Here is a 13862-nt window from a genome sequence, read left to right as displayed (position 1 = left end):
GACAGGACTATAATGAATGAAATACTGAAATGAGGGTAGAATAAGAAATTGCTCATTACTCTCGACGACATTACAGACATTCATTGTCATTATATTATTTATGGATGTATTTTGTTGCGTTGATGTTCCAATTTAGGATTATATTCCAAGGAGTATTCCAATAGTGAGAATCGTTTCTAGTCAGGCTCAAATGAAACGGACAGCATCTCACCCTACTCTCTGCCACTAGGTTCTACTTTGTGGGAGACGAGGACCTGCTGGAGATCATCGGCAACAGCAAGAACGTGGCCAAGCTGCAGAAGCACTTCAAGAAGATGTTCGCAGGCGTCTCCAGCATCCTGCTGAACGAGGACAGCACAGAAGTGCTCGGTATCTGCTCCCGCGAGGGCGAGGAGATCAACTACAAGACGCCCGTCTCCATCACCAAGCACCCCAAGATCAACGAGTGGCTCACCCTGGTGGAGAAGGAGATGAGGGTGACCCTCGCCAAGCTGCTGGCCGAGTCGGTCACCGAGGTGACGGACTTTAACAAGGGCGACTCCGTGGACCTCACCCAGTACATCAACTGGATCGACCGCTACCAGGTGAGTCGGATGTGAGGGAGTGGGGTGCATTAGGAGAGTAGGCGAAGTAGGACTCCATGGATCTCTTTGAGATTCCTTTGGATCTGACCCTGAAAACGAACGAGGTGTTATGCGAGATGCGTATGGAACACAAAGAAGAGTTCATAACCTCTCTGAGGGAATCCTCTGGTATAGTAAGAATAACAATCATATTCTATCATTTAAATTGCTAATTGTATATAAAGATGCAGATAGTGATTCCATGGCGAATAAATTGAATAAATGGACCAATACATTGGTAGATAAAGGCATGAAAAAGAAAAAAAAAAAGACTTAATAATTATAATAAAAAAAAATGGACCAAAATGCTGCTTTTCCACCGCACATGTGACTCGACTCGACACGACTCGACACGGTAGCAGCACGGGTCGTTTTCCACCGCAAATAGTACCTCTTGGACGTGGGCGGGCTCGGCTGCGCGAAAGGGCCGTGATGTATTTTTGTACGGGATGCAAACAACACCTACGCAACCCACACATGGACAGAACCCACGTAACAACAATGGAGGACATCGATGTGATGGTATTCGTGCTGCTCGGTCTGGTGCTTTTTGTCAGACACAAAAGAGAAGAGAGTCAGAGAAGGCTGCATGGTTGCCATGTCGCTCTCGTGACTTCGCACACTCTCTGGCCAATCAGTGGCCGGCCGTCTGCCGACGTCACCATTTAGCATCGGCTCAGCTCGCTTGGAACCTAGAGCGAGGCGGTACTAAAAAGCAGCCACTTCAGGTACCAGATACCATGTTTTCGCGGTGGAAACGCCCAAAATGCGAGCTGAGTCGAGTCGAGCTGGTACCATGCAGTGGAAAAGCGGCAAAAGTGAAGAATACAACTGTGCAATCCAATGTCATCCATTAACCTCCAACGTCCCCCCGCGCTCCTCCCTCAGGCCCAGCTGGTGGTGCTCTCCACCCAGATCGCCTGGTCGGAGAACATCGAGGCGGCGCTGACCACGGTGGCGGCCGGCGGGGACATGTCCCCCATGTACAGCGTGCAGAAGTACGTGGAGGCCACCCTGAACGTCCTGGCTGACACCGTGCTGATGGAGCAGCCCCCGCTGCGCCGGAGGAAACTGGAGCACCTGGTGCGTGATGCTCGCTCTCACTCTCACTCACTCTCTCTCGTTCTCTAGGGTTAGCTTTCGTTCGTTCGTTCGTTCGTTCGTTCGTTCATTCTCTACGGTTAGGACTCACTCACTCACTCACTCACTCACTCACTCACTCACTCACTCACTCACTCACTCACTCACTCACTCACTCACTCACTCACTCACTCACTCACTCACACGCAGGGCTTGGATATGTGGTAAAATGTATTACCATAAGTGATTCTTAAAGTGCATGGTACTTGACCATGCAGGTATACCTTCCCCTTTACAAACAAGTTGTTCCTTTTTTCCCATATCCAGATCATTTTGAGGGTATAATGCATCTTCTCATCACAAGGCTTCTCTAATGATTAATATATAGTCACGAATGTAGATAGTTAATTATGAACCAGGCCTTTTCAAGTTTAGATCTTCGCCATAGAAATCGCATGATGATGATGATGATGATTACAGATCTGACCATGTCCTCTCACCCCCCCCCCCACCCCCTCAGATCACAGAGCTGGTGCACCAGCGCGACGTGACCCGGCGGCTGATCAAGAACAAGATCGACAACCCCAAGTCGTTCGAGTGGCTCAGCCAGATGCGCTTCTACTTCGACCCCAAGCAGACGGACGTGCTGCAGCAGCTGTCCATCCAGATGGCCAACGCCAAGTTCAACTACGGCTTCGAGTACCTGGGGGTCCAGGACAAGCTGGTGCAGACCCCGCTGACGGACCGCTGCTACCTCACCATGACCCAGGCCCTGGAGGCCCGCCTCGGAGGGTCCCCCTTCGGTAAGCCCGGATGGGGTTTGGAGGTTCACGTTAGGATTGGGGTACAATGCTTGGCTCACACACTGGCATATTGTAATGGAATTATTGAGGGTTTATTGCTCTGTGTGTGTGTGTGTGTGTGTGTGTGTGTGTGTGTGTGTGTGTGTGTGTGTGTGTGTGTGTGTGTGTGTGTGTGTGTGTGTGTGTGTGTGTGTGTGTGTGTGTGTGTGTGTGTGAGTGAGATATAGCTTAATACTTTATGTATGCCTGGTTAAAATGTAAATCCACTTATTTTTGCCGTGCAAATAATGATGACTCGTTAATTATTAATTGAATGAGTTTATTAACCGACAGTAAATCCACCCTCCCCCCCTCTCAGGTCCGGCTGGAACAGGAAAGACTGAGTCTGTGAAGGCTCTGGGCCACCAGCTGGGACGCTTTGTCCTGGTGTTCAACTGCGACGAGACCTTCGACTTCCAGGTGCGCTGTTGGTTTATAGTCCCGCCGCAATGCGTTACAGACCCTCTTTAATCACAGAAAATAGATTTATTTTTAAAAGCGTACATATGGTGTGCATTTCTACATGCACCTTTTTAGTTCATGCATTGTCTTGTATGCCCTTGCTTTATCGTTATTATTTTTGTTTGTTTTAATTGAATGTATTCCATTCTCTATATTCCATTAATAAGTTGAGTAATTAATAATAAAGCAATTAATAATTGCAAAATGTTCCTTTCTCGACCAATGACGAAACTCAAAGCTAAAGTGGTGGCTTGGTTCTCTCCTCTGCAGGCCATGGGGCGTATCTTCGTGGGCCTGTGCCAGGTGGGCGCGTGGGGCTGCTTCGACGAGTTCAACCGTCTGGAGGAGAGGATGCTGTCGGCCGTGTCCCAGCAGGTCCAGTACATCCAGGTGGCTCTGAGGGAGCACAGCAACCCCAACAGGGACAGAAGTACGTCTACAGCTTGTCCTGCTTGTGACATGATGATTAAGGCAGGAGGGCTTATGGAACGATGCATGATACTTGTTTTTAGGAGGTGTTTCTCTTTTTAAAGTAAAACCTCAGGTAAACAGTCTGAAGCGGATGTCTTAATGCGGTCAGCTCTGCACAAAGGCATAATCTCAAAGGTTAAACTTTACAGGGAACCAGACAAAATAAACCCTATAAGAACTGATAGATTTTTGCCTAATGCATCCATTCTGGGACTGTTTATTGGCTTTTGAAAGGCTATCCTCCACAATATTTATTTCGATGAATTTGCTGAAATGAAAGTGAAATTAACTGATTCATCGTTTTTTTCTTTCACAAAACATGTCATTTTATATAATTAATTCAGCCGAGTTTCCCCAACTTACCTTTTGTATCTACATTTATTAAGGTGCACCAATCACCACTGAGCTGCTGAACAAGCAGGTGAAGGTGAGCCCCGACATGGCCATCTTCATCACCATGAACCCGGGCTACGCCGGCCGCTCCAACCTGCCCGACAACCTGAAGAAGCTGTTCCGCAGCTTGGCCATGACCAAGCCCGACCGGCAGCTCATCGCCCAGGTCATGCTCTACTCCCAGGGCTTCCGCACTGCAGAAACTCTGGCCAAGAAGATCGTGCCCTTCTTCAAGTACGTCAAGTCGTTGTTATTGTTGTTTTTGATGTCTTTTTATTTTTATCAGGTTGGTCAGAATGTCTTGGGGTTTGAGTTTCATCCTTTGAAATCCATGGTGATGGTTATTTGATAGAAATGGATGTTTAAATCTTATAAAATAATGTTTATAAGTTAGGATGAGTTCAAATGATTAATTTGGTACAATCCCAAATGTGTCCTGGACTCCCACTGACTCTTCTGTTGTCTTCTGTTCTCCAGGCTGTGTGATGAGCAGCTGTCGTCCCAGAGTCACTACGACTTCGGCCTGCGAGCCCTGAAGAGCGTGCTGATCAGCGCCGGTAACGTGAAGCGTGAGCGCATCCAGCGCATCAAGAAGGAGAAGCGGGAGCGTGGAGAGAATGTAGACGAGAACGAGATCGCCGAGAACCTACCTGAGCAGGAGGTAGGAACATTCATGGATTTACATTTTTTCTGGCTTTTTATCAAATTTCCACTTAAATGAGGGAATGGAAAAACGACGTAATCCTGATGATGGACATGCTTTTTTCCATATTTGATTTTGTACAGTTGTATCATGCATCACATAGCATATTCTCTACTCTCCTTTTTAAGCTCAGAGGGAGAGAACCCATTATAAAATGATATGCATGACCATTGTTCTCACTTCCCTTTCCCTTTCGCATAATAAACCTGTAGAATCATACCGATTTTGAAAGGGTTCATCCCATTCTGTCAACTTGTACTTAAACTTGTGTTGCTACAAGATGGGTTAAAAAAAAGTCCTCGTCAATCTCTTTTTAAATTCAGATCTTACCGTGAACCTAATGAGTTTGTCCTCCGTTTAATGTGTTGCCTTTAATGTCTCCCCACTATCCGTCCCACCCCTCACCTTCCCCCTCCAGATCCTGATCCAGAGTGTGTGTGAGACCATGGTGCCCAAGCTGGTGGCGGAGGACATCCCCCTGCTCTTCAGCCTGCTGTCGGACGTGTTCCCCGGGGTGCAGTACATGCGGGGGGAGATGACGGCCCTCAGGGAGGAGCTGAAGAAGGTGTGCTCCGAGATGTACCTCACCTACGGCGACGGAGACGACGTGGGCACCATGTGGGTGGAGAAGGTATGGGTCTTTCTTTTTCTCGCCATCTTCGAAAAAAGCAGTAAAAAAAGAAAAAGTAAAACAATAAGGATAATTAAGATGACGAGAAGCTAATACATTTTATTGCTATTTATGCTTTCACATACAATGCATTTGTTGCACCATGTTTATGCTATAAAGAAAATCCGAACTATTAAAGATATTAACTATTAAAGATATTAAAAGCAAATGAGATGACTACTGCACAATATAAAGTCTTCAATATAGTGATATAATATGGTGAAGTAATGTAAATGGGGAATTTAAATGTTGACGGGGGGTGTTGGACTGACTACATAAGCTTTGTGTATGAATCTAAACATAATTGACCATAGGTGCTCAGGAAAGCTCAGGAAAAGCAGTACCTATGCATTGCCGGCTCTTCATCGACGTGTCCTTCGTCCTCCACAGGTGTTGCAGCTGTACCAGATCACCCAGATCAACCACGGCCTGATGATGGTGGGGCCCTCGGGCAGTGGTAAGACCATGGCCTGGAGGGTGCTGCTCAAGGCCCTGGAGAGGCTGGAGGGCATGGAGGGGGTCGCCCACATCATCGACCCCAAGGCCATCAGCAAGGACCACCTGTATGGCACCTTGGACCCCAACACCCGCGAGTGGACGGACGGCCTATTCACGCACATCCTCAGAAAGTGAGCCACCTCCATCATCAACAGAAACATTTGTTATTGTAGCATCAATAGCTCGCCGTGGTTATACTATATTTTAAGAGGCATGTATTGAGTTGAAGTACTTCAAACTATCGTTGTACTTTGAAGGATTATCCTGGGTGCCTGACCCACTCGTAACCCCCAAACCCCTACCGCCCCTCTCCCTTCAGGATCATTGACAACGTGCGCGGGGAGCTGCAGAAGCGCCAGTGGATCATCTTTGACGGCGACGTGGACCCCGAGTGGGTGGAGAACCTCAACTCCGTGCTGGACGACAACAAGCTGCTGACGCTGCCCAACGGAGAGCGCCTCAGTCTGCCCCCCAACGTAAGCTCAGGAGGACCGCAGATCATACACTGACCGTACAGTAGGGCTGTGCGAGTATCAAATTTTGATCGTGATTTCGGCGTCAAACGATCTACACAACTACTGTAGGTGTTGCGTAAATTAAGCACATAAGCTGTAATAACTATACACAGCCACAAGGGCCAGGAGCCAGAGGAGGTCAGAGGAACATAGGCAGACCCGCAGAGAGCCTCGGGCCTAAGCCCCGGGGCTTGAAGTAGCTCTACGGTACTTATCTCCACGCGTGTTAGATACAATTCCCTCCCTTTTGCTTCATAGTTACCATTCCAAATAAAGTGAGTTAAAAGCGACCCGTTTCAAACTACTTTCAACAAGAACACGACATAGGTATGAACTGATGACTGATTTGTTACATTTGTCCTGTTGGTAGTGGGACAAGACCTGACTGCACCATAGTTGCGCAATGCTGTATTGTACTGGAATTATTTGTCTAGCCTGATCTTGGGCAACCTCCACACTGGCCACTAACGACCTCCTCCATCCTTCTCTCCCCTCAGGTGCGCATTATGTTCGAGGTGCAGGACCTGAAGTACGCCACGCTGGCCACCGTGTCGCGCTGCGGCATGGTGTGGTTCAGCGAGGACGTGCTCAGCACCGACATGGTCTTCAACCACTTCCTGGCGCGCCTTCGCAGCATCCCATTGGACGAGGGCGAGGATGATTTGGGACGCATGAGGAAGGGCACAGAGGATGAGGAGGAGACGGCCTCGCCCATGCTGCAGGTTGGGATCGCATCACTCTTCAACATGTTTCATAATGTAGTTACTCGTAAATCGAAAGATGGCATCCAACTCTTTAAAAAGATTGCTAATCAGGTCAACTCATCCAACAAACATGCCATCAAACATCTGGTTGGACACTTCCACTTATGAGGTCACCTGTAGATTTAATCTGAAATGGCTTGGCTCATTTGCTAGGTCATTTACATATAAAAGAAAGAAAAGTGGTCCAAAAATACTCCCTTGAGGAACCCAATAGTCCATGCCTTGTGGTTGAGACATTGTACCCCCAATGTCCACCACTTGATAAGGGTACTGTTTGAAGGCCTAATCACAGTTACACCTTGCTAAAGAGCTAAATATAAGGGAAACAAGGCGTTGTATTATCTTGATGCTCAAACGTCACGAAACCACTGGGCTGTTTGGTGAAGGAGACTTTGAAAGGCTGATTCGTGATCCGGGCCTTCCTGACTAATTCCACCCATTCTCCTCTGACTTCTGTGTTCCTCCGTCCACCAGATCCAAAGAGACGCAGCGACCGCCCTGCAGCCCTACTTCACCTCCACGGGGATGGTGATCAAGGCCCTGGAGCACGCCTCCAAGATGGAGCACATCATGGACTTCACGCGGCTGCGCTGCATGGGCTCCCTGTTCTCCATGTTGCACCAGGCCTGCCGCAACGTGGCCCTCTACAACAACAACCACCCCGATTTCCCCATGCCCAACGAGCAGCTGGAGAGATACATGCAGGTAAAGTGGTCGGGAGCATTATGCTGGGTACACATTAATCGATGAGCGATCTCGAATCGGTGAGACCACAGGATAACCTACCAAAAAATAATCAGGAGAACCATCAACAACTCAGAGCTTTGCTGACCATAGTCAAAACGGGGAAATCGGGCACAAAATCAGGTTAATTATCCTCTAGTGTGTAGCTAGTATTAGTGAACTGTTGTTTATATAAGGTTGTTTTCTATACAACCTTATTCCTTTTATTTGTATCTTCAATACCGATCCAACTTTACCATCCAGCTGATCTGTTGTCTTGGTTCTGCTCTTGTCTCCACAGAGGTATCTGATCTACGCCGTGCTCTGGTCCTTCTCTGGCGACGGGCGTCTGAAGATCAGGGGCGAGCTGGGCGAGTACATCCGCCGTATCACCACCGTGCCCCTGCCCGCCGCCCCCAACGTGCCCATCATCGACTACGAGGTACACCCGTACGCATGAAACGCCCTGTAAATGTGGTCTTTGGGCCCCAAGTTATTGTGAACGTTCACATCATCTATTCCGTTGTGTGTAACGATATTGTGTAAAAAAATTATATTGTTTTTTAAAAGATAAGCATTATCACTAAGAACATATAATGTATTGGTTTTCGTTAAAGATTAATTCATTTCATGAAAATATTGAAAATGCGATCTTGGTACTGAATTGTCATAGGAACAAGGAAATCTAGTTAAAAGAGCATTATTTCTATCAAAGTTATTTTGTGTACATTTTCCATTATGTGTGGAAAATGTACATCTGTGGAAAATAGTTTCCAAAGACCCAACGTCTCCCATCCTTCCGCCTCCTCCCTAGGTGTGCATCTCAGGGGAGTGGCAGTCCTGGCAGGGCAAGGTCCCCCAGATCGAGGTGGAGACCCACAAGGTGGCCTCCCCCGACGTGGTGGTGCCCACCCTGGACACGGTGCGCCACGAGGCCCTGCTCTACACCTGGCTGGCCGAGCACAAGCCCCTGGTGCTGTGCGGACCCCCCGGCTCCGGAAAGACCATGACCCTGTTCAGCGCCCTCCGTGCCCTGCCTGACATGGAGGTGAGAAGGGTTGGGGAAGGGGGGGAGGGCTGGTTCTAGGGTCCCAGGCTAAACACGCCCAGGCTCACATGCTACACAAGAACCATACATGTGGTCATCTCTAGAGCAATTTAGTGATGGAAATTTTGGTTACTGTCTTCTGTTGATTTGTCTGTCTCAATATTTGTCTCAATATCTTTTTCCATCCGCCTCTTTCCCCATTTGTGTTACTTCATTCTCCCTCCATTTTCTCTCTTTTCTCCCCTCGTCTCTTGTCCCTTCTCTTTCTGTCGCTTTTCTCCCCCTTTCCCTCCCTGTTTGTCTCGCTCAGGTTGTGGGTCTGAACTTCTCCAGCGCCACCACCCCGGAGCTGCTGCTGAAGACCTTCGACCACTACTGTGAGTACCGCCGCACCCCCAACGGAGTGGTGCTCGCGCCCGTCCAGCTGGGCAAGTGGCTGGTGCTCTTCTGCGACGAGATCAATCTGCCCGACATGGACAAGTACGGCACCCAGAGGGTCATCTCCTTCCTCAGACAGGTGAGCACTGATGACCAGGTAGCAGCCACAGTTGCGTATATTTCGTTTTGTAGACCCTTTTATCGGACAGCTGAGGCTTGAGGTGGAGCAGAAATCAAGTGCTGCAATACTTAGGCCCAATCCCATTTCAACCCCTTACCCCTTCCCCTTGTTTTGAAGGGGTAAGGGTAAGGGGGAGGGGTAAGGGGGAGAAATGGGATTGAGCCTTAGTCTCTAAACCGTGTTTTTTAGCCGGACCGAGGGCTGATGAGGAGTCATAACGAGGAGGAGTTGGTGCATCTCAACATAGTCGCTAAACTATACTAAATAATAATTATTCATTTTCTCCATAGATGGTGGAGCATGGAGGGTTCTATCGTACCTCTGACCAGACTTGGGTCAAACTGGAAAGAATCCAGTTTGTCGGAGCCTGCAACCCCCCCACGGACCCTGGCAGAAAGCCCCTCACACACAGGTACCAATATCAGGACATGTTGCCATCACAGTACAAGAGGACATCAGTAGAGCTTGAAAAAGACGTTTTTTAGGACCTCATTTTAGGAAATAAGCTGCAGTTGCGATTTATTTTCTTCTATCGTTTTTCTAAGAATCGATCGATAGATTCACCATCACTCTTGATGGACAATTCTACTGGGTGATGGGGACGTCTTCATGACTGGTGTCACCGTTAATGTCTTCCCCCCCATCCCCACCAGGTTCCTGCGCCACGTCCCCGTGGTGTACGTGGACTACCCGGGCCCCGCCTCCCTCACCCAGATCTACGGCACCTTCAACCGGGCCATGCTGCGCCTCATCCCGTCCCTACGCACCTTCGCCGAGCCGCTGACCGCCGCCATGGTGGAGTTCTACACCATGTCCCAGGTACGACCGGCTGGCCTTCAACAGTCTGAAACATAGTGGGGGAGGATTATGATTACAAATTTTCGATTTGAAAAATCTCTATTTGAATATTTTGTATATTTTTTTAAGGGAAAATCTGTAAGTTCTCAGTTACAATGTGTTTTATTTAGAGAGAAATGCTGAATAAATGCATAATGTTTTGAAACCAAAAAATATTATTTTAATATTCTTGATTTCAATATTGTCCAAAATTATCTTGATTATGATAAAAAAACAAAAACATTATCACGCAGCCCTTCTTATGACCCAATTGTACTTTAGTATATGCAATGTTTTTTTAGTCATTTCGTAAAGTAAGAAGTAAATACTTTTCCCAGCCCTCTACCAGTGGAGCTGGAGTAGACCAGTGGAGCTGGAGTAGACCAGTGGAGCTGGAGTAGACCAGTGGAGCTGGAGTAGACCAGTGGCGGTTGAAAAGGACTCAATGCGTTTCATTTCTTCCTGTAGGAGCGCTTCACCCAGGACACCCAGCCCCACTACATCTACTCCCCCCGAGAGATGACCCGCTGGGTGAGGGGCATCTTCGAGGCCCTGAGGCCCCTGGAGACCCTGCCTGTGGAGGGCCTGATCCGCATCTGGGCCCACGAAGCCCTGCGCCTCTTCCAGGACAGGTGAGGAGGGAGCGTGGGGGAACTGTGGGTACTAGTGTAATCCCATGAGACACTCGGATGGTTAGGCAGCAAGAAAAGTTACCGATAAGAACCCTGATAAAAAAAATAATATATTTACCTGGTCAACTGAAAAAGACCAATCCCTTGTAAAAACATGTAAAAATGACTTGATATTGACAGAACTATATCAGATGTTCCATGGTTGTTCCATTTACCACGTTGTGTCTCCTAGACTGGTGGAGGATGAGGAGAGGCGATGGACCGACGAGAACATCGACATGGTGGCGCTCAAGCACTTCCCCAACATCGACAAGGAGAAGGGCCTCAACCGACCCATCCTCTACAGCAACTGGCTCTCCAAGGTACATCCCTTAACCAACCTTTTACTGTCTGGATAACTACTGTAGTATGGATCTGTATTGTTATTACTCTAACTCTTTCACTCTAATTATAATCACTCTTATTATGATTACTCGATAATAGGTCTATTTGAATTAGGGTCAAGGTCAATGATGCAAATATATGCATCATTGATGCACTGGTTTACCTGTTGAGCTTAATTTTTTCCTGCGTCCTTTTGCCCATTTCATAGTATCATTAAACCACCCAAGACCCTACGTCTACAGCAGCACTGTATGGTTCTTATGATTATTTTGTTATGGTATTGTTGAATCATAAGGATTAGTATAAAGTGAGGTGGTGTTGCGCTACAGTAATGAAAGTCCCAGTATTGTCTGCCTACTGACCCGCGTCCCTCGCCCCCTGTAGGACTACATCCCCGTGGAGCAGGAGGAGCTCCGGGACTACGTGAAGGCCCGTCTCAAGGTCTTCTACGAGGAGGAGCTGGACGTGCCCTTGGTGCTGTTCAACGAGGTGCTGGACCACGTCCTCCGTATCGACCGGTACGTCTCATCCCAGCTCCGCCGCGCTTTACATTACGCTTCTTAAAGTCCTCTCTGCTTCGGAGTTGACTTTGGAGTTTGACCTTTTTTCGTCCCGGACCCTTCCAGAATCTTCCGCCAGCCACAGGGTCATCTCCTGCTGATCGGTGTGAGTGGAGCAGGAAAGACCACCCTGTCCCGGTTTGTAGCCTGGATGAATGGCCTGAGCGTCTACCAGATCAAGGTTTGTACGACACAGTATATCAATTATTAAGAATCAAAACGTTTCTGTTTAGACTCTGTGATTAACCTTCTGCAATGATACATGTTTTCTTTTACCGCTAACATTAAATGGGATTCCTTCCTAATTTAGCGCATTATGAATGGCCTTTATGTCTGAAGCACTGTTAATTAACATGCTGTGTGTGTGTGTGTGTGTGAAGGTGCACAGGAAGTACACGGGCGAGGACTTTGACGAGGACCTGCGCACGGTGCTGCGACGCTCGGGCTGCAAGAACGAGAAGATCGCCTTCATCATGGACGAGTCCAACGTGCTGGACTCCGGCTTCCTGGAGAGGATGAACACCCTGCTGGCCAACGGAGAGGTGACATGATGGCTCTTACACTCGTATTCTCCCATACTTACCCTGTGCTCACGGAGAGCAGGAAAGGTTAAGCCTTAACGGCTGTATTGAAGTGCCCTTGTAAAATGTTTAAATTGAAGTTTTGTCAATGCTTGGTGTAAAATAATTTAGTGTTCTGTGGCTAGTGACGTAGATATTAAAGACTTGAAGGATTGCGTTATCCTGATCATGAATAATGAAGTTACAGAATTTTCTGATATCGATCCTAGCATTGGCTATTGCTACTTTTGCAAAGCAACAATTAGCCTTAAAATGGCAATATCCACAACAAAAACATGTCAGATATTGTCCTCTATTTATTCCTCTTAACTTATCCTCTTTATTCTTCTACTTCTTTAAAAAAAAATTAAATGTGATATTTCAAACTAAATGCCCTCAGACCCCACCCTCCCTCACACACCCATTCCCTGGTCCATAACCCCGGTGTTCCCTGTTCCCTGTGTCCCCCAGGTCCCCGGGCTGTTCGAGGGCGACGAGTACGCCACGCTGATGACCCAGTGCAAGGAGGGCGCCCAGAAGGAGGGCCACATGCTGGACACCCACGAGGAGCTGTACAAGTGGTTCACCAGCCAGGTGATCAGGAACCTGCACGTGGTCTTCACCATGAACCCCTCCTCAGAGGGGCTCAAGGACCGGGCCGCCACCTCCCCGGCCCTCTTCAACAGGTACACACCCGGCTACACACCCCCACTACACACCCCCGCTACACACCTCTACTTCTTTACACTCCATTAACCAATATAGATGTATTCATGGCCTTTTTGTGCCTTCATGGAAAATAACCCAAAGAGGGACAGGGGAGATCTAATGACATGTAGCCTAGGTTGACAAGTAGGATGTGAACCTTAATGAAGTAAATTAATATGCTTACATTACACTTTTTACTGTCCGTATTTAATGCTGGCTTCTAGATTTTATCCCTGCACTGCTTTACTTATTTGCTACAGTTTCTTTGGACCGCACGGGTTGTTATAGACACATTGTGGTTAATGGTTCCCGCACTCAATGTCCGTTCCTCTTGTTTTTAGATGCGTGCTGAACTGGTTTGGAGACTGGTCCACCGAGGCCCTGTACCAGGTGGGTAAGGAGTTCACCAGCAAGATGGACCTGGAGAAGCCCACCTGGAAGGTGCCGGACTACATGCCCATCATCTACGACAAGATGCCCCAGCCACCCTCTCACCGCGAAGCCATTGTCAACGGCTGTGTGTTCGTGCACACGACCCTTCACCAGGTAGGCGCTGTCAACACGCAAGAAGAGATACCAGAGTAATTGCTTTCAGTTCCCTTTTAAAATAAACATAAAACAACACTGTTGCCTACTAAATGGACTGCATTTATAAAGTGCTTTTTTGTAACCAGTGGCCACCCAAAGCGCTTTACAATATTTCCTGACATTCACCCATTCGTGCACACATTGATACACCACTGGGAGCAGTTAGTGTTGGGTGCCTTGCTCAGGGAAACGCCGACACTCAAAAAGGAGCCGGGGATCGAATTAGCAACCTTGCTAATACT

General features: G+C 48.0%; 1 protein-coding gene across 2 annotated transcripts in view; it reads left to right on the top strand.

The window, feature by feature from the left end:
- dync1h1 (dynein, cytoplasmic 1, heavy chain 1) overlaps positions 1-13862 on the top strand; it is a 42441-nt gene that overhangs the window by 13265 nt on the left and 15314 nt on the right. For both annotated transcript variants that reach the window (XM_030355786.1, XM_030355785.1), the window contains exons 25-48: positions 230-584; positions 1512-1706; positions 2224-2506; positions 2865-2965; positions 3278-3437; positions 3865-4105; positions 4349-4532; positions 4993-5205; positions 5635-5873; positions 6062-6218; positions 6755-6979; positions 7496-7726; positions 8046-8186; positions 8559-8792; positions 9103-9309; positions 9642-9763; positions 10005-10170; positions 10657-10820; positions 11053-11182; positions 11589-11722; positions 11831-11945; positions 12145-12306; positions 12796-13010; positions 13374-13578. In XM_030355786.1, coding sequence (XP_030211646.1) covers positions 230-584; positions 1512-1706; positions 2224-2506; positions 2865-2965; positions 3278-3437; positions 3865-4105; positions 4349-4532; positions 4993-5205; positions 5635-5873; positions 6062-6218; positions 6755-6979; positions 7496-7726; positions 8046-8186; positions 8559-8792; positions 9103-9309; positions 9642-9763; positions 10005-10170; positions 10657-10820; positions 11053-11182; positions 11589-11722; positions 11831-11945; positions 12145-12306; positions 12796-13010; positions 13374-13578 — 4579 coding nt within the window. The remainder of the gene's footprint in view (positions 1-229; positions 585-1511; positions 1707-2223; positions 2507-2864; positions 2966-3277; positions 3438-3864; positions 4106-4348; positions 4533-4992; positions 5206-5634; positions 5874-6061; positions 6219-6754; positions 6980-7495; positions 7727-8045; positions 8187-8558; positions 8793-9102; positions 9310-9641; positions 9764-10004; positions 10171-10656; positions 10821-11052; positions 11183-11588; positions 11723-11830; positions 11946-12144; positions 12307-12795; positions 13011-13373; positions 13579-13862) is intronic.

This window comes from Gadus morhua, chromosome 5, assembly GCF_902167405.1.
Source record: "Gadus morhua chromosome 5, gadMor3.0, whole genome shotgun sequence".
Taxonomy (NCBI): Eukaryota; Metazoa; Chordata; class Actinopteri; order Gadiformes; family Gadidae; genus Gadus; species Gadus morhua.
Note: the sequence above shows the minus strand (reverse complement) of the source record. Positions and strands in the feature narration are given on the sequence as shown.